This window comes from Thalassophryne amazonica, chromosome 21, assembly GCF_902500255.1.
Source record: "Thalassophryne amazonica chromosome 21, fThaAma1.1, whole genome shotgun sequence".
Classification (NCBI taxonomy): Eukaryota; Metazoa; Chordata; class Actinopteri; order Batrachoidiformes; family Batrachoididae; genus Thalassophryne; species Thalassophryne amazonica.
The window spans coordinates 39,016,701-39,036,636 of NC_047123.1; the positions used below are offsets into that span (position 1 = coordinate 39,016,701).

Below are 19,936 nucleotides of genomic sequence, written 5' to 3' on the forward strand. Positions count from 1 at the left end.
CCAGAAAATTCATTTTAAACAGACACTGTTTTAAAAATGGGTATTTTGTATCTGATTGTTTGGAGTCAACTGTGTGCCCTTCTGATGTTTTATTAATTTATTTTTTAAGTGAATTTAGCTGTTTGCAGATGTACTCAAATATTAAGTTTGTATTAATAAATTAACAGAATGAAATGAAATATATTTGAGATAAAGGAAAATCCTCCAACTCTCTTCAGTTATATTAAAAATAAACAAACAGCACACGACCAGAATCCCATTCATCAATTTACACCAAAACCTGAATTATGACTGAACATGTGACCTGCTGGCACCCTGCAGCACCGCGTTTATTGATCCCAGAGGGTTGACCCAATTAAACTCGGAGCTAAAAATCAGTGATCAATAACAGCTCAGGAGTGGAAACTTCCTGGCAGGCAGCGTTTGCAGAGCCGGGTTCCATCCCTGCAGAACGCAGCCACCATATTCTACACACCATCATCCGTTAAATCGGTGCACAGGCTGACTCCCGTTTCTGTCAAAGCTTCATTTAAATGAAGCTTTAAATCACAGCAGTACGTTGGTTCTGAGCTGAAACCATGAAAAAGTGCAGTGGACATGAATAAACACACACACAGTACTGTGCAAAAAATTTTAGGCACATAAAAGTATTAGAAAGTATGAAAACTAATCAATATAATAAATTATTATTATATAATGTAATATAAGTAAATGAAATGTGTGATGAATTTCAACTTTGATGATAATCGATATGACAACTGAGTTCTATTTACATGATTTGGACCTCAAAAAACACTTTAAAGTATGAGTAACTGTGTTTAATAATCATTTTAATATTGCTTGATTATTTGCAACAGTGTTTGTGTGATATTTTATGGGCCAGTACACCTACAAAGATTTTATCATTATAGAATGAAATCTAACGCGATGTTAAAATACGCTCGGCCGTATGAGCATTGTCTTCTTTATAATTTGCACTTGTTTAATTGGTATCCCACTGCAAAGTCCATATTGAAACTTAAGTGCAGTAACCACTTTCCCCCCCAGCTGGAAAATTAGACTTTTTTTATTTTTTTTTTTTAATATGTTCACCACTTTGGATTTTACTTTTTTTTTTAATTGATAGCAAATTTAGATCAAATTTTTCCAACTTCTTTACACAGTTACAAAAATCTATGAACCTTAATCTGAAGTTTAAAACATTCTGTGGCAGGTTTTAAAACTGCAGCGTATCAGCATGAAGAATGACACCGACAGGTTTTAACGCGATGGAACAGAATATTTAGTTGTTGTTCAGTTACAATCAGTCAGTCAATTAATCTGTCTCAAGCCGCTTGTCCTCAAAACCTGAGTGAGTGTGCATGGAGAGCAGTGAGGGAAGCCACCAAGAAACCCTGAAACAGGCTGTGACGAGAGAACTTTGTTTGGTGCTTCATGTCAGAGTTTAACATCCAAACAGATGAGGTTTATAGAACGTCATGTGTTTTAAGCTCCAGCTTTGCTCTTACATTTAATATATTGTGTATTTTATCTCCTCAGAAGACGTGTCCATCAACATATCTGTGGCCAACTCCCAGATACAAGAAAACGTGGTGAGTCGTTCGTCACGTTCACATTTGACCACAAAATGTTTTTATAAGTGTAAAAAACAAAAAGAAACTGGTGCACATTAAAGAATCATTTTGGCCACATTGTGTTGACACAATAAAACATAATGAAAATGTCAGACATGAAGACAAAAAACAAAAAGATCAACCTTTGTCAAATAAAGATGCAAACATTAGACGAATCAGAATAACCTTTATTCACCAAGTATCTACAAGAACACAAGGAATTTGACTTTGGGCTGTGCTCTACGGCATGTAGAAATATACACTAAACACTGAATAATTCACAGTAAAAAAAATGTGCATATAAAATAAAATGTGCAATGAAATGTGTGCAAAAGAGAAACAGTCAAACAGATTGAAGCTGTACATGAGGTTTATGAAAGAGTGAGTTTTTAGTTAGGTTAAGTTGTTCATTAGTGTGATGGCCTGTGGAAAGAAACTGTTCCTGTGTCTGGTTGTTCTGACGTACAGAGCTCTGTGACGTCCACCAGAGGGGAGGAGTTTAAACAGGGTGTGTCCAGGGTGGGAGGGGTCTGTAGAGATGCTACCAGCTGGCTTCCTGATCCTGGACCAGTATAAGTCCTGGATGGAGGCAGTCTTAATTGAACTCTGCGTGATATCGCGGGATTTGACCACTTATGGAGACAGATGCTCCCGTTGTGCAGTATATACACAGCAGAACTTCACATGGGAAAATGGTGTGCTGTTTTGTTTTCGGCTGCAATCACCGAAGGAGCTGCGAAAAGTGCAGTTTTTTGGGGTTCCCAGTGGAGAAGGGAAGATGAGGCGAGTGGGAGACGTCATGTCGGTAAGTGTTAGCCTACACAGCTAACCAGAGAAGCTGTGTTCTCTCGCCTGCACAACTGCCTGGACACGTTTGAGCTCCGGGTCATAAACAAACCACAACACATGTCCACTTTCCACCACATTGTCACTTTTTCTTTGCATTTTCACTTTATTTACGTGTAATTTGCCCAAAATCTCAGTGAAAATGCCGTGTTTTGGTCCCTGGAAGTAGAGGAATGCGTCATATTTTACCCCTTTAGTGCCCGCCCTCAAACGAGACTGTGGCCCCCAATTGTCACATTTGTTTTTCTTTGTTTCATGTGGTGAAACTGGAGGATGTTTGTGTTAAAGCAGGAAAATTAAATTAATTGATTTTCCCAAAAACATTTCCATCTGATTTTAATTTGACAAACTTTATCTGCCCCCCTTTCAGGACATCAGTTTGGTGTATCAGATCTTTGCTGACGAGGTTCTGGGTTCTGGACAGTTTGGGATCGTCTATGGAGGTAAGACCATCTCTCTGAAGCCTCGATACGCATGCAGGTGGCTCTGAAACAGACCCACGTCCTGGAACAGAGTCCAACTCACATCTCTGATCAAACCGTCTCATCTGTTTTCTTCTCTGACAAACTTCCTTTACAACCCGAGTACCTCCTTCTCAATCAGCCAATCAAAGGTCCAGTGGGACTTGTGCAGAGGGAGTGGCTCAGGGGGGTCCACAGCTGGAATTGGTCACTGTCACTTACAAGACCACTTAAATCCAGACCCAAAAAATGTTGAACTCAAAGATTTATGTGTATATTTTTACACTGCGAGAAATAATTTGTATGCACTAGAACCGGTTTCAGTGACCCATTTGGGTTTGCCCTGATAGAGGAACCGTAACGGATCCAGACAGATGAGAGCAGCAGAAAGGTTGTTCAGCGTGTGCGCCCTCAGGACCGTTTGTTCTCCTCTACAGGTAAACACAGAAAGAGCGGCAGAGACGTAGCGATTAAGATTATTGACAAAATGAGGTTTCCTACCAAACAGGAGAGTCAGCTGAGGAACGAGGTGGCCATCCTGCAGGTACCAAACCCCAACTCTCACCCAGTTCCTCTTCCAGAGTCTAAACAGGATTAATAATCTGGATTAGACTCACTTGACACTGGTTTGAAGATTTAACATCACAGTGCTGAATGTTACCTCAAGGTTTTTTCATCTTATTCACTTTCTAGATGTTTCTGCAGAAAGATTAAATAAATCATTTATTATCATGTTACATCTATTTTCCATATCGAGTGATGTTCTGTGTGTTTCGTGACAGAACCTCCATCATCCCGGCATCGTCAACTTGGACTGTATGTTCGAGACACCCCAACAGGTCTTTGTTGTCATGGAGAAGCTCCATGGTGACATGCTGGAGATGATTTTATCCAGCGACAAGAGCAGACTGCCTGAATGCCTCACAAAGTTCCTGGTCACTCAGGTCAGTGAACGCCTCACAAAGATCCTGGTCACTCAGGTCAGTGAACGCCTCACAGATTTCCTGGTCAGGCAGGTCTGTAAACGCCTCACAGATTTCCTGGTTAGGCAGGTCTGTAAACGCCTCACAGATTTCCTGGTTAGGCAGGTCTGTAAACGCCTCACAGAGTTCCTGGGTGAATGTGAAGCATCATTGTAAAGCGCATTGAGCTTCTGATATAGATTGAAACTGTCCATCACTAACTTTACTTATGTCTGTGAGCACCAGTGTTACCACAGATACTTTGAAAAAATAATCAATTACTGATTACTCCTTGAAAAAGTAACTAATGTAGATTACTTTATTAGTTACTTTCAGCAGGTGCTGACAACACCCCCCCCCCCCACCTCAACATGAAGACGATAACCTGTTTTGCCAAAACTCACTTTGTAATCACCTTTTCTTTACTTCAATGAACATAAATAGTAAAAAAAAATAAAATAAAGACATCTTTCTTGACCTCATATTTAAATGTCAGCACTGTAACAGTAAAACTTACAATTTGTAATCCACATTGTTTATAAATGTAACTATTAAATTCTTTCCCAACATTGTAAAAAGTAAGTCCCTTCGGCTGCTCCCTTGTTTGCACTCAGGGTCGCCACAGCAAATCCACGGTGGATCTGCATGTTGAATTGGCACAAGTTTTACACCGGATGCCCTTCCTGACGCAACTCCACATTACATGGAGAAATTCTGCACTGAAACCACGCGCATTAACCACTTGGCCACCACCCCTACTCTTTCCCAACATTGTAATTGTTAAAATTATTATTATAATTATTAGTATTTGTAGTATGAAAAAAGTCTTCAAAAGTGGACCTTTAATCTAAGGCTGTGGAGGGGAAGCATGACACCCCCACCCCCCACCCCCCGTCTAGATTCGGCCCTGGTTTGCCGTCTGAGCAGGAAGAATTGACAATGTGTTTATGGAAAAAGCAAGACCAGATTGACAGGTGGGGATTTTTATTTTATTTTTTTTTTTTTAAACGTTTTTCAGCATTTTTTTTTCTTTTTACTTCATGTCATCCTCAGAAAGAGAATTTAGGAGCATTTGGGTGGAAAAAACAAGCATTGGCATTTGTTAATGCGTGCAGATCAGCTGTTTTAGTGAGGATCCACACGGAGCGGCACAGAGTTTTAAAGAAAAAAAAGTGTAAAAATGTCTGCCCTGCAAAAACAGATGAAAAGCTCGCAGCATCAAACGCTTCGTGGGCAAAGTGGGCAGTTCCTTCGAACAGCGACCTCCGCCTGCCCACAAGCTGCCGCGATCGACCCACAATACAAACACAATTGAGAGGCTGACATCACGCTGCTGTAAAGGAGGATCAGGTGTCTAGTATCAGAGGAGTTTTATGATTACAAGTATTGACAAAATGAGGTTTCCTACCTAAGATACGGGATGGGGCCGATACTGGTATCAGCATCGGTGCATCCCGACTTTTACAAACGTGTTTGCACCTGACATTCACTTGTCTGTTTGGAAAGATTCCATGTGAATGGAGAAACATCAGATTCCTTTTGTTACATCCGTAAAATTGTTTTGTATTTCACAGCAGTGTCAAAAGTTAAAATTATTACTATTTATTTTTTAAACGTACCTGCTGCAGCGACATAAATGTTTTATAATTAACGAGAAGGAAAGACTGGCAGCGAAAGATGGACTATTTAAATACAGAATAACATGGGTTTAGTCAGGTAACTGTCAATAATTTGTAACACTACAGAGAGAAATTAAATCAACAAAAAAAGCAGCTACCAGCAGTAAAGCTTCCTGTTTAAATATTTAATTTATTCTCATATTTGGATGTGATATTTCACACTCTGAGATTGTGTTTTAGGACATTTTAATATGTTGGAGTCATCTGACACAGTTGGATTCAGCTGTTAAATGGTAAAAATTAACAATAAATGAACTGCATTTATATAGCGCTTTTCCATCTGCATCAGACGCTCAAAGTGCTTCACAATAATGACTCACATTCACCCCAATGTGAGGCTGCTGCCATACAAGGTGCTCACTACACACCAGGAGCAACTAGGGGATTAAGGACCTTGCCCAAGGACCCTTAGTGATTTTCCGGTCAGGCTGGGATTTGAACCAAGGACCCTCTTGTCTCAAGCCCAACGCATTTTTAGTTGTTAGACTTTTCCTCCTCAGATCCTGGTGGCACTGAGACATCTTCATTTCAAGAACATCGTCCACTGTGACTTAAAGCCTGAAAACGTCCTCCTGGCCTCAGCCGAACCATTCCCTCAGGTGAGAACCAAACAGACACTTGTCCTTCTTTGCGTAACTGTTTGTTCATGAACGGGTCTTGGTCTCAACGCTCCCACCTGCAGGTCAAGTTGTGCGATTTTGGCTTTGCTCGTATCATTGGCGAGAAGTCATTCCGTCGCTCTGTGGTGGGGACTCCAGCTTATCTGGCGCCTGAGGTGTTTCGCAGCAAAGGGTACAACCGATCTCTAGACATGTGGTCCGTTGGGGTCATAATCTACGTCAGTCTGAGCGGGACGTTTCCCTTCAACGAGGACGAAGACATCAACGACCAGATCCGGAACGCTGCTTTTATGTACCCACCCAATCCCTGGAGGGAGATCTCGGAGACGGGTCAGCGAGACTTTAACACCTCTGCTTGTTCTTAAAAACAGCAGCTAGACTAGACAAGGCTCATTTTTGATTCTTTGGTCCTCCACAGCCGTAGACCTGATTAATAACCTGCTGCAGGTGAAGATGAGGAAGCGCTACAGCGTGGATAAATCACTCAGCCACCCCTGGCTCCAGGTAACCAAACCAGTTCTGTCTTTGACTAACCAGCCAACTTTAACCTGCACGTTGCAATCATAAGTTTAGTTATTTAAAATAGTTTTCTTCAGCCAGGAAGTTCTCTTTCCACTGCTGTTAGCTAGACGCCTTGAAGCTAATTGGCGGGAGTTTTTCCCAATCACACTGGAACGAGTGTTTGTCGTCATCATGCAGGACTATCAGACGTGGCTGGACCTCAGGGAGTTCGAGACCCGGTGTGGCGAGCGCTACATCACCCACGAGAGCGACGACACACGCTGGGATGAGCATGCCGACCAGAAAGGATTGCACCACCCCAAACACTTCATCATGGCACCCAACCTGGAGGACATGGACGAGGACCCCTAGTGGCTACCACTGGGAATACGGTTTTTGAAAATTCAACATGATGACCACAGTGTGACATGTAGGTAAACAAGGACGCCACAGTCAGGCAAACATACACGGTGACATTGTGGTGATACCGTTTCCTTTTACCCATAATTCATCATTCAGTCTCTGCACCACAGGAGGAGCTACAAACCCAAAACAGATTTTTACCGTCGTCGTGATGTTTGGAGCCAAGCAGAGCAGAAGATGGACTCTTACATACACACGTGAAATTTGTCCTCTGGAATGCAGACGGGAAGACGTTTCCCGAGGTCAGGTTTTTAAATCGTTCCTCGATGGAATTCTTTTGCACTATTTAAAGTAGATTTCCTCCAATGACCACGTCAGGTTTCTTACTTATCAGAAGAAGATGTCTCTGTTTGTAAACATCAATTTGTTGGAGAGGAACTGAGGGTTTGGTGACGTCTGCATTTTGGCAGGATGTTTTCTCAACAAATCTCTGTTTATTTCAGTTCATCCAAAGAAGTCAAATGTTCAATCAAGATGTCTTCGCAAATTCTTCACAGGAAGTTCAGCTCGAGAACACCTGATGACAAGGTGTCGTCTGGAACATCGACTTTTAAGCCAAAATTCAATTCATTTTATTTGTATAGCACAAAATCACAACAACACTGCCTCAAGTCGCTTCACACAAAGCAGGTCCAACCTCACCAACCGCCTGAACAAAAACACAGGAGATGGTGGTAAAGAAAAAACTCCCTCTGGTGATAATGAGGAAGAAACCTCAAGCAGACCAGACTCAGAGGGGTGACCCGCTGCTCAGGCCATCAGTTACAAGGTTTTACAGATTTTACAAGAATTTCAAAGCATCTCTGATGGCAGTTATTAATCTTTCTGACAAAAAAGATCAAATGCTCCCAAAACAGATTTATCAGCTGTAAAAGTGGACAGTTTAAAAAAAATAGATATACTTACATAACATATATTAATTTACAAAACTGATATCTTAATTATTCAAGTAACAGCCAAGCAAGCAAACAAGCAACCAACCCGAGCCTCAATGGCTCAACATGTCAGTTGGCAAATATGAAAAATGATCAGTTCAAAAAATAAAACGATAAACTCGCCAATAACCAGTTTTATTTTATAAAACTCTTGTTTGCAGATAAAGAGGACTGACATGGATTGGTGTCTCTTGTCAGAATGAATTTACATTTTTTTGTAAAAATTAATGTGATGTGACAAATCTATCAAGAGGCAAAAAACTAACGAGGGTGTGGAGCTTACAGGAAAGTCTGATATTGATATGAACTGCACCTGTCTCAGGTTGATTGACAGCTGTGAAGTGGCATCAGTACATTATTTAAAAACACAAGATAACAAAATGATAAAATCCCAAAAGCCGTTGATGGGTATCTGTCACATGACGCTCTCTGTGCGGTCACGGGGCCACGCCTCTACATGAGCCGTCCAAAACAGGAAAAGTACGATAGATTTTCTATGTCCGTCTTCTTCACGTCCCTCATAAAAACCCATTTATTTCCGTCCATTTGATTTTCTGTAATTCAGATGTTTTATTTTGTAAATCAGCAGCTGCCTCTCCCCGTGTCCATCACCAACCCACAGACCAGACGTAAATCTGTCCTACACCTGTGAAATGATGGACACTAACCACAGTGACAGACTGGTGCCCTCTAGTGGAACAGCTGATATGACAAGATTTTTACTTTTGGATTAAATAAAAGGATTGTAACTCATTTCTGCAACATTGTTTTTTTTTTTAACCATGCCTGCAGCTGGTTTCATCTTCACTTGTGTTCATCTTCAAAATAATAAACAGGACAGCAGATTCTCACCACAGTTACGAACCTGCTGACAAATATTTTTATTGGACGAGCGTCTCCAGATTAACTTTGAGAGCAGAATGGTCAAAAGTCAAGGATGTCCAAACAAACACACACACACACACACACACACACACACACACACACACACACACACACACACACACGTGCGCAAAATCTCTGCAAGCAATATTTTATTCTGTGGCATAAGTGATGTCATCATGACCTCAATAAAATGTCATGAAATCACGTTTGAAAATGATTTCCTAGATATCTGCATCAATCAGGGTGAGACTAACGTCTCGCTGTATCTAGAAGTAGCAGTCGGGACGGGTACAGACATTAAGCTCCAGAGCTATCCAGAGTCTCAGGTGTCAGATCCCCAACAGGATTCATTCTACTTGTCACAATTAGATGATAAATGTCAAGTGTTCATACTTTTTCCCTTTCGTTACGTCTTTATAAATCACTGAAGGTTAAACTATTTTTACACTTTATCAGGTGCAACTGAAAAGTCAAACCTTTCTTTTGTTACTTGGGATTCTGTGATCCGGTGTCAAACCGGTAGCACTTGAACGTCTGGAGACTTTTCTGACCTTTTGTCAGGAGAAGCTGAGCTGAGTGAATCCGGCTACAGGAAGCGGCATGGGGCCCGTTTTCTCCAGCTTCAGCCCCTCTGGCATCCGGGGTTGGACCAGTCGGCTCGGGTGGAGCAGGCTGAAGAATTGGAATCGCTCACCCATCTTCTCGGGATTGGTCAGCATGTCGAAGCCAGTGAGCATCTGCTTCCTGGTGGATGGGTCACTGCAGTTCTTCAGCAGGACCTGCAGAGAAACACCGAGAAAATTCAGCATCTGAAGACACACACACACACACTTCAAAACATGAAATATAACGGAATGCTACAATACCCTCGGTCATATGAGCATGGTCTTTTTTATTTGTTTATTTCTCACTAGCTTTTACTTAGTGTATGAGAAACGTGTCAAATTTACACATAAACAAAACGCTTTGGTAGCACCAGAGAGAGAGAGCAGCCACTGACATCACAGTGCTGCTCTACTGTGATTGGCTGTCACCTCCATCCAACAAACAAACAAACAAGGACTTGTGTGAGTCATAGCAGAAAAATATGAAACAGAATGTGACTTTTTAACCTCTTAAAACAGGTTAGCCATCTTTGAACTTGTCCCAAGAATGTTCCCTGTGTATTTACAGACTGGCAGTAACAGGACTGGACATGCTGAACACAGACAGACAGACACACGCAAAGTCTTCGTAATACCCGATGGCCATATTTTGATGGTCACTGGGTAAAAATGAAGCTTGGCTATAAAGGTTTTTCAACATGTTGTGGAAAAATTGCTTCTTCTCAGCAAACAGTGTTTTTTTCTCCTGCAGTCTGAGAACACTCGTGTTTGTCAGGTGACTCTGTGTCGTTGCTCATTTTTAAGTGGACAGCCTGCAGGAAGTTAAGTGATTCAAAAGAACATATTAAAAAGCTTGTCAGCTGGTTTGACTCACCTGCAGTCGAGTGTCGATGCCCATATTTTTCAGGAAGGTCCTCTGGCTGATGGGCCCCAAACAGGCCACACCCCCTCCTGCCATCCTCCGCAGGTGGCTGAAGTCCACGTCAGCGGTGAGGTCAGCAGAGCCAGGGGAGGTCAGGACGTCGTGGAGCTTGTGGTCTTTAAAGCCCTGTCATAAACACAGACAGAGACTTTTTTAAAAATTTAATTAATTGAGCATTTCAGTTTATCAATAAAAAAAAAAAAAAAAAAATCAGACTTGTGGAAATCATCTGAGGAACTGGTTTGCTCATTAAACTGTCCATCTTACTCTAAATGTGTCTGTCTTGGTTCCATCATGGCCATAGTCGATGATCAGGGCCGCACCACCTTCCTCTGTGATTCGCCGAGCCAGCTGCTGGATAATGACTCCGCCCTCTGCACACACCTCCACGTGATCTCGCATTTCATCTGCCTATGACACACAAATTAGTCATGTGACTTGTAATCTCTGCGGGAACTGCACACCGTCCTGCATGATGGAAGCAAAATTTTATATATATATATATATATATATATATATATATATATATACACTCAACAAAAATATAAACGCAACACTTTTGGTTTTGCTCCCATTTTGTATGAGATGAACTCAAAGATCTAAAACTTTTTCCACATACACAATATCACCATTTCCCTCAAATATTGTTCACAAACCAGTCGAAATCTGTGATAGTGAGCACTTCTCCTTTGCTGAGATAATCCATCCCACCTTACAGGTGTGCCATATCAAGATGCTGATTAGACACCATGATTAGTGCACAGGTGTGCCTTAGACTGCCCACAATAAAAGGCCACTCTGAAAGGTGCAGTTTTATCACACAGCACAATGCCACAGATGTCGCAAGATTTGAAGGAGCGTGCAATTGGCATACTGACAGCAGGAATGTCAACCAGAGCTGTTGCTCGTGTATTGAATGTTCATTTCTCTACCATAAGCCGTCTCCAAAGACGTTTCAGAGAATTTGGCAGTACATCCAACCAGCCTCACAACCGCAGACCACGTGTAACCACACCAGCCCAGGACCTCCACATCCAGCATGTTCACCTCCAAGATCGTCTGAGACCAGCCACTCGGACAGCTGCTGAAACAATCGGTTTGCATAACCAAAGAATTTCTGCACAAACTGTCAGAAACTGTCTCAGGGAAGCTCATCTGCATGCTCGGCGTCCTCATCGGGGTCTCGACCTGACTCCAGTTCGTCGTCGTAACCGACTTGAGTGGGCAAATCTTCACATTCGCTGGTGTTTGGCACGCTGGAGAGGTGTTCTCTTCATGGATGATGCGAAGGAGATGTGTTGCACTGCATGAGGCAAATGGTGGTCACACCAGATACTGACTGGTATCCCCCCCAATAAAACAAAACTGCACCTTTCAGAGTGGCCTTTTATTGTGGGCAGTCTAAGGCACACCTGTGCACTAATCATGGTGTCTAATCAGCATCTTGATATGGCACACCTGTGAGGTGAGATGGATTATCTCAGCAAAGGAGAAGTGCTCACTATCACAGATTTCGACTGGTTTGTGAACAATATTTGAGGGAAATGGTGATATTGTGTATGTGGAAAAAGTTTTAGATCTTTGAGTTCATCTCATACAAAATGGGAGCAAAACCAAAAGTGTTGCATTTATATTTTTGTTGAGTGTATATATATATATATATATAAACAAACAAACACAGAGTGCTGTTCATTCCACATTCTAAAATATGAAGATTTACTTTCAAATTTAAAAAAAAGTAATTAGATTGGACTCATTTCAAACTCTTGACAAAGTCATTTAAACTGGATTTAATCAAGAGTAATTAAAAGTAATTCAAATTAAACCAGTTTCACATCAAGGTAAAACAATTTTAAAGCAAATTTAAACCAGATTCATATAGGTTTAAATGAGATATTACACTGGTCTATAGTCAAAATGCTTCTGAAATAAATGTAGTCAAACTTTACTCATTTGGGCCACTGAGAATAAAAATGATGTTTTGAAATGGTTGATTGGCTCTAGTTTTAAGACATGTTACTACTATGCTACTAAGGGTTACCTTTTGATGATTTTTAAAGTGTTACAAAAAAACAGGTGAAATATTATATGAACAGTCAGAGAAACATGAAAAGACCTGTATGTATCAACACAATATAATTATGCAGATTTAAAATGTTAAAACTTAAATATCTCGAAACAGTAGCCAACAAGTCATTTTTATTGTCATATTTGAATTCAGCATGCCAAAATCCATTGTAACTAGCACATTACATTTCTCAAGCAAACATCTTAAAATTTATAGACCAGTTATATGACAATAGTTTAAATAGAGGTTTATGACAGCTACACTTCAGAACTATCAAAGACAAAATTAGTTTTTTGTTTAGTTTCTTGGATTAAAAAGATGAATTGTACTATGCATCCAGAAAGTATTCACAGCGCTTCACTTTTTCCACATTTTGTTATATTACAGCCTTATTCCAAATTTTTTCCCCTTAAACTTCTACACACAATGCCCCATAATGACAACATTTTTCTTAAACATTTTTGCAAATTTATTACAAATAAATGAATAAATCACGTGTCCATAAGTATTCACACCCTTTGTTCAATTCTTTGTTGATGCACCTTTCGCAGCAATTCCAGCCTCAAGTCTTCTTGAATATGATGCCACAAGCTTGGTGCACTTATCATTGGACAGTTTGGCCCATTCCTCTTTGCAGCACCTCTCAAGGAGTGTTGGTGAACAGCCATTTTCAGATTTCTCCAGAGATGTTCAGTCAGATTCAGGTCTGGGCTCTGGCTGGACCACTCAAGGACATTCACAGAGTTGTCCTGAAGCCACTCCTTTGATATCTTGGCTGTGTGCTTAGGGTCATTGTCCTGCTGAAAGATGAACCATCGCCCCAGTGTGATGTCAAGAGCGCTCTGGAGCAGGTTTCCATCCAGGATGTGTCTGTACATTGCTGCATTCATCTTTCCCTCAATCCTGACTAGTCTCCCAGTTCCTGCTGCTGAAAAACATCCCCACAGCATGATGCTGCCAACACCATGCTTCACTGTAGGGATGGTGCCTGGTTTCCTCCAAACATGACGCCAAAGAGTTTAATCTTTGTCTCATCAGACCAGAGAATTTTGTTTCTCCTGGTCTGAGAGTCCTTCAGGTGCCTTTTACTAAGAAGTGGCTTCCATCTGGACACTCTACCATACAGGCCTGATTGGTGGATTGCTGCAGAGATGGTTGTCCTTCTGGAAGGTTCTCATCTCTCCAAAGATGAATGCTGGAGCTCTGACAGAGTGACCATCGGGTTCTTGGTCACCTCCCTGACTAAGGCCCTTCTCCGCTGATTGCTCAGTTTAGATGGCTGGCCAGCTCTAGGAAGAGTCCTGGTGGTTTGAACTTCTTCCATTTATGGATGATGGAGGCCACTGTGCTCATTGAGACCTTCAAGGCAGCAAAAATGTTTCTGCATCCTTCTTCAGATTTGTGCCTCCAGACAACCCTGTCTCTGAGGTCTACAGACAATTCATTTGACTTCATGCTTGGTTTGTGCTCTGTCAACTGTGGGACAGGTGTGTGTCTTTCCAAATCATGGCCATTCAACTGAATTTCCCACAGGTGGAGTCCATCTTTGATGTAGAAACATCTCAAGGATGATCAGTGGAAACAGGAGGCACGTGAGCTCAATTTTGAACTTCTTGGCAAAGACTGTGAATACTTTATGTACATGTGATTTCTTATTTATTTTTATTTTTTAATCAATTTGAAAAAAAAAAACTTTTTCCCACATTGTCATTATGGGGTATTGTGTGTAGAATTGAGGGGAAAAAATGAATTTCATCCATTTTGGAATAAAGCTGTAACATAAAATTATAAAAAAAACTGAAGCACTGTGAAAACTTTCTGAATACACCATAATCACCTGGACTGTGAAAAACACATTAAAAAACTTTTCATTCACAACCAAGTAAAAAATAAATTAATAAATAAACATAGAGTTAATTTTCACAAAACTTGGTAAAAATGTTGCATCCAGTGGTTTGGCGGCGGTTTGGACACTCACCTGTATGAATGTGGACGAGGCCAGTGTGGGAGATGGTGCCATGACAAACCTGAACTGGTCCGGTCTGTCTGGGTCGATATCCACCATCACCTCCCTCCAGCCCGTCTCCGTCCTCTGAACACCACCAATAAACCACTTCAGCTGCTTATTTTAACACCAAAAACTGTGATCAACACGTCATCACATACCGCATGATTTTAATCATCCAAATGTTACTGAGATAACTGATGTATCAGGTTACTGTGTCTGAGGTTGATGGTGTGGTCTCTCTCTGTGCAATTCACAGCTACTACCGATAGTAATTAACATGAATAACAAAGAGCAGCAGTAAATTCATGATTATACAGTAGAGAAAACTGCAACATTTCAAAGCGTACCTGGAATTTGTGAATGGGCAAAGCATCAAAAAACTCGTGTGCCAGATAGATGCTGAATCCTGACAAGGAGAACATAAACAAAAACTAGTTCAGCAAATGTTTCATTGGTTCACACACAAATGAGAAACTTAACTGATTATGATATGATGGTTTCACTTCACACAGCCGAGCTGCAATCTTTATTTCTTTCATTCCTTTTTTTAAATGATTGTTTTTCAGTTTTGTAAGTTCTTGTTTTTTGATCAGCCGCATCATTACAAAACATGGAGTGATTTTCCTGAAACTTTTTAGAATTTAAATTATTTTTCAAAATACTTTGTTTCTGATTCAAGGTTGTTTTGGGGGTGGGGGTGGGCAGTGATGTCATTAAAGACAGGCAAAAATGGATTAAATGCAGATCAGGATCTATTTATTTATTTTTTACGTATACTTTAATTAACTCATGGGTCTTGGTGCAAATAACATTCTTAAGGCTTAAAACTGCATCACCAAAAACTAAGGATTTCTGGCACCTTTTTACCCAAACCTGTGTGTTGCTGCTGTGTACCTGTGGGGACGTCATCTATCTGGTGGTACCATGACACCGGCAGGCCCGATGCGGTTTTCCCACGGCGGTAAACGGGCTCTTCCTCACTGTTTGTTTCCTGGTGCTGGTTCCCAGTCAGAGTCTGGGCCTGGATCTGACTCAGTGTTGGACTCACTTCAATAAGATGGAGAGACAGTGAGGTCTGACCCAGCACCGACTGCAACTGACTGAATACCTGAACACAAACAAATAACTTAGGAACAGGAAGTCATTTACAGAAGCATTAAATATTCTGTATTAAAATGAACCTTGAATAATTCAAGATTTTAAAATAATGACATGACTAAGATTGTACTGAAAAAAGCACAATGTTAAAATAGTGTCAAAAATGACCCTGGGGCATTATTTGGTCTCTTACTGGCAATAAAAATAGTCTACATTTTGTATGCTGGCGTCTTCATTTTTGCACCACTTTTAAAACCATTTTTCAGCATTCCATCTTTGATGAAGACATATAAATGACATTAAAACCAGATTATATCAAAATTAGTCATATAAAAATAGGGTTGTTTGTTTTTGTTGAAAGTGCATTGTTTTTAAAACAACAGTAAACCAATTTTAAAGCAGACAATTTTTTTTTAACACTTTTATATTTCACTACCCACTGCAAAACTAGTTAAACTGGATTAAAGAATGAATTTGAAATATACTGGTTTTGACATGTTGTAGACTGTTTGCACAACACAAGTAATATAAAATGTTCTCCTTTGGTTCAGACAAAATGTGATGAGATTTTTTTTAGAACTGGTGTGTCAACCAACCAATTAATTTAAAAATAAAGCATGTAATTTATAATAAAAATCATAACCAGTTTTTGAATAACCTCACTAACAAGCAGACAGAGGTGAAAACAAAAACTTACTATTTGAAAAATTGAAACAAAACTATGATTAAAAACTGGTGAACTAAGAAAACACGATGCATGTTTGTTAAACTGTAACAGATGATTTCATTATAAAAAAAAAAAATGTTCATACTCTGAGGACGTCACTGGCTAAAGATCCTTTTCCAGGTCCAAGCTCAACCACCTGCAGCTGTTTGGGACTTCCAGCTCCCATCCACTCACTGATGATCCAAACACCAATCAGCTGCAAAACCAGAGACTAGTTGAAAGAACCAGCAGCAGGAAGAGCCACAACTGACCACACAGGTTTGAACTGTCCAAAAGTTCCAAAGACAAAAATAGAACTTAAAAAGTCTTCTGTGTGCATGTAGGAGCTCGCAAATTGGGACAAAACTTTGTTGTTTTTATATTATATTATTCTTGCATTTAAAAAAGGAAAATGTAAAAAATGACTGAAAACAGCATGAGAAAACCAGTCTTTCTCAAAAGCACTGTCCATGGTGCTGAAGGGCTGAAGCATTACGGGCTGAACTCAGAAAGACCACAAGTAAATAACATGATGGAAGTTTGGACCTAAATGTTGAAGAAGAGGGATTGTGACCAAACAGTCATAGGTTTTATTTCATAAATAGACAGGAGGGGAAGAATAGATAAGTATCACCTACATGCCCATGAGGACAATTCTAAATCCCCAAGTTGCTCCCAATGTGCAGTTAGGTGCTTTGCATGGCAACAGGCTGACATAAGAGACAGAGAGCGTGTGTGCGTCTCATTGGCATCATCATTGCAAAGCGTGTTCTAATCAGATGGACCAGCACTACTGGAATGCTGTCATTTACGATGCATTTTTGTGTAAGCATGGGGAGATTACACACATATACTGACGTTAAGGTTCAGGGTGAACTCGCCATTCTACCAACTCACTCACCGCCCAGTTATCTTTTGTTTACCTCATCTGATACCTACTCATACCTTTTGCTAATTTCTGATCAAAAATGAGTGCAAACACAATTTTATACACACACACACACACACACACACACACACACACACACACACACACACACACACACACACAGGGTGGGCCAATAAAATGTTACCACTTTTTTTAATTCGTAGGCAATTACAACAACCCACAGACCACTGAGGCCCTGAAGACCAATATCTGTCAGGAAAGTCGGAGAATCCCTCTTGAGATGTGTGGCAATGTCATCACAAACTTCAATGTGGGTGTTGCAGCTGTAATCCAAAGAAGAGGAGTGTGGATTGAACAGGTCATCAATTACTGAACTGTGTGGAAAACAAGAGACAAAGTGGGAAACCTTTGGTATGAAATATTAATTTGATGCTTCTGTTACAAGTCTGTAAATAAAATTTTTGAATAAGTTCTCATTTCAAAAGCTTGTGTATGATCAAAAAGTGGTAACATTTTATTGGTCCACCCTTTTTATAAAACCCAGGACAGTCAATGAATGAATAAAATTATCTTCACGCAATGATAATTGCATGATGTGTCATGTTTGGGGAGTAATCGAAGCGAGTGTGTGACTTCGTGGCTGGCTGTAGTAACCAGCGAACTTGTCCAGTCCTAGTGTATACAATTTGATTAATTACATGAATTTCTTTCACTATTACTTCTTATGGCAAATGATCTAGCTTCATGGGTGATTGCACACAAAATATAACATATAAGTACGTCAGACGAGATAAAAAAAGACAACTTGGGAGTGGGCGAGTTGGTAGAATGGCGAGTTGACAATGCACCAACATTAAAACATAAAAGCTGTAAAATGTGTATGACTTTTATAACATCAGAATGTAAAAGAGCACACTAGCTCCTGGTCAGCATTTGATCTGTTTTTAGTCCTTTAAGGTGGAACTGCCTGCAGGCTCACCTCGCCGAAGATCTGACTGATTTCTGGCGATGTGATAAAATCTCCATCTGGTCCCAGCATGTTGTTCTTCACATAATAACCCTGAAAGAGGCAACAAACCAGCAATTAAAAAAAATCTGAAACTGTCTTGGAGCTGGAAGTGAAAGAATAATCGTGAAGGAGGATGAGTTATCTAATACATTTAGAGGTGACATGAAGAGAAACACCGTGATGCATGTTTTGATTCAGACAGTTTGACCTTCAAGATATGTCAGATCAAGGGTGCTGTCAATCATCACTCACCGTCACAGGATTGGTGAGCACCTCCCTCATGTACTCGGCCACTGTAACAGGACCGGTGGCTTTTATTTTCGAGCTCAGGTGTCGCACCACAGACGGCTTCTCCGAGTCTGAGGACGAGCTGCAGATCTGCCTGTTTCCAGCTGCTCGCCGTTACACCGTAAACACAAACAAGTGGAATGAAAGGTATAAAAGGTGAACCTCACGCACAAAGTAGTAGTTATTTTAACACTCATGAGAAAAGTGTTTTGTTCAGGTGATGTCACCGATGAGCTCCCTCCCCTCCAAATGATGGACAGCTGATGATGAACCCGCCCACCAGCAGTTACAGTGATCATTTCAACTCCAAAGTGAGGTCACGGGGTCAATCAAACATCATTGGACTTAACTCTTGTTCTTTCCACCATCTCTGCTTTGACCAGTTTTTCTTTCCGTTCTGTCCCTCAGCTCTCATTTCTGTTGCTTTCTTTCTAATTCCTTCAATCGCATTATTCCTGTTTGTTCCTCCTCATTCCTCTTTATCCTGTTGTTTCCTTCATCTTTCCTTCCCTCAGTCTCTCTGTTCCATTGCTTCCTTTCCTCTCTACAACTCTTATTTTTCCTTGTTTTAATTCAGCTGTCAGCACATTTTCTACATAAAAAAAGACTTTGTAACGCTTTTCCTTTTTACCTTTTGCTGACGGATAAATGAAGTCTCTCCTCACAAACCGCTGAACTTGACCAACAAATCTTTTCATTCTGTCATGTTTATCTAAACTCAGATCCGTTAGAATATTATTTATCATCGAGATAAACTTTATCGTCCTGATGGACAAACCTCCAGCTAACAGCTAGCTGGTTAGCAACTTTTAACGACCAGAAGCTTCATTTACAGACACACTGAGAAACAGACTTTACGACGGATTAAAAAAATAATAATAATAATAAACGCGTTTTTAATGTCTATGCGTTAAACTGCCTTTAGTCCATTATGAGCAACAATAAAACGCATGAAACTACATATCGCAGCGCTAACAAAGTGACGGAATAAACACTCCACAATAAAACAGAGCATCCGGTTGTACTTTCACAATAATAGATCGAAGGGTTTATTTATTTATTTTAAAGGGCGAGAAAGGGCGTCTGTGTATATATACACGTGTATATATTCATAATCAACTCAGCGTGGGGACACATCTAACGACAATTATACTGTGAAGACAAAAAAGTAACAAATGTATGGATAAGATTTTAAAGGGGACATATTACGCACAGGAAGAAAAAGTCCTGTGCATCTCTTTAAAAAGAGGGAATCTGGATTACAGTTGTTTTGTTGTTTTTTGTTAAATACATGTAATGTCTAACAAGAAACCACAGAACAAAATCATTTTGCACAGTGACTCCTAAATTTGCTCATTTATTACAGGTAAACAGAGCTGAATGGACAATAGTAAAGCTTTTGTTTTGTACATCCATAT

At 40.3% G+C, this 19,936-nt stretch overlaps 2 protein-coding genes across 2 annotated transcripts in view; one reads left to right on the plus strand and one right to left on the minus strand.

Annotated features, from left to right (window-relative positions):
• LOC117502936 (serine/threonine-protein kinase D3-like) overlaps positions 1–7,989 on the plus strand; it is a 28,951-nt gene extending 20,962 nt beyond the window's left edge. The window contains exons 12-19 of the mRNA XM_034162079.1: positions 1,540–1,592; positions 2,830–2,902; positions 3,358–3,464; positions 3,703–3,864; positions 6,062–6,160; positions 6,244–6,511; positions 6,600–6,685; positions 6,881–7,989. Coding sequence (XP_034017970.1) covers positions 1,540–1,592; positions 2,830–2,902; positions 3,358–3,464; positions 3,703–3,864; positions 6,062–6,160; positions 6,244–6,511; positions 6,600–6,685; positions 6,881–7,054 — 1,022 coding nt within the window. The 3' untranslated portion in view covers positions 7,055–7,989. The remainder of the gene's footprint in view (positions 1–1,539; positions 1,593–2,829; positions 2,903–3,357; positions 3,465–3,702; positions 3,865–6,061; positions 6,161–6,243; positions 6,512–6,599; positions 6,686–6,880) is intronic.
• Positions 7,990–8,764: 775 nt separating this feature from the next.
• On the minus strand, positions 8,765–19,523 carry ndufaf7 (NADH:ubiquinone oxidoreductase complex assembly factor 7). The gene is made up of 10 exons (XM_034162080.1): positions 19,150–19,523; positions 18,483–18,622; positions 18,201–18,281; positions 16,439–16,549; positions 15,423–15,636; positions 14,876–14,934; positions 14,499–14,612; positions 10,720–10,863; positions 10,405–10,578; positions 8,765–9,704 (listed from the first exon to the last, which is right to left on the minus strand). Exons 1-10 carry the CDS (start codon positions 19,262–19,264, stop codon positions 9,483–9,485), a joined length of 1,374 nt encoding a protein of 457 aa, XP_034017971.1. The 5' UTR covers positions 19,265–19,523; the 3' UTR covers positions 8,765–9,482.
• Between the last annotated feature and the right edge of the window lie 413 nt (positions 19,524–19,936).

Excerpts from the sequence above, each read along its gene's own strand:
- ndufaf7 (XM_034162080.1), bottom strand. The coding sequence starts at position 19,264 with ATGATAAATAATATTCTAACGGATCTGAGTTTAGATAAACATGACAGA. Across the intron at positions 18,282-18,482 it reads TGCTCACCAATCCTGTGACG|GGTTATTATGTGAAGAACAA; the intron begins GTGAGTGATGAT and ends TGCCTCTTTCAG. Across the intron at positions 9,705-10,404 it reads GCATCGACACTCGACTGCAG|GTCCTGCTGAAGAACTGCAG; the intron begins GTGAGTCAAACC and ends GTTTCTCTGCAG.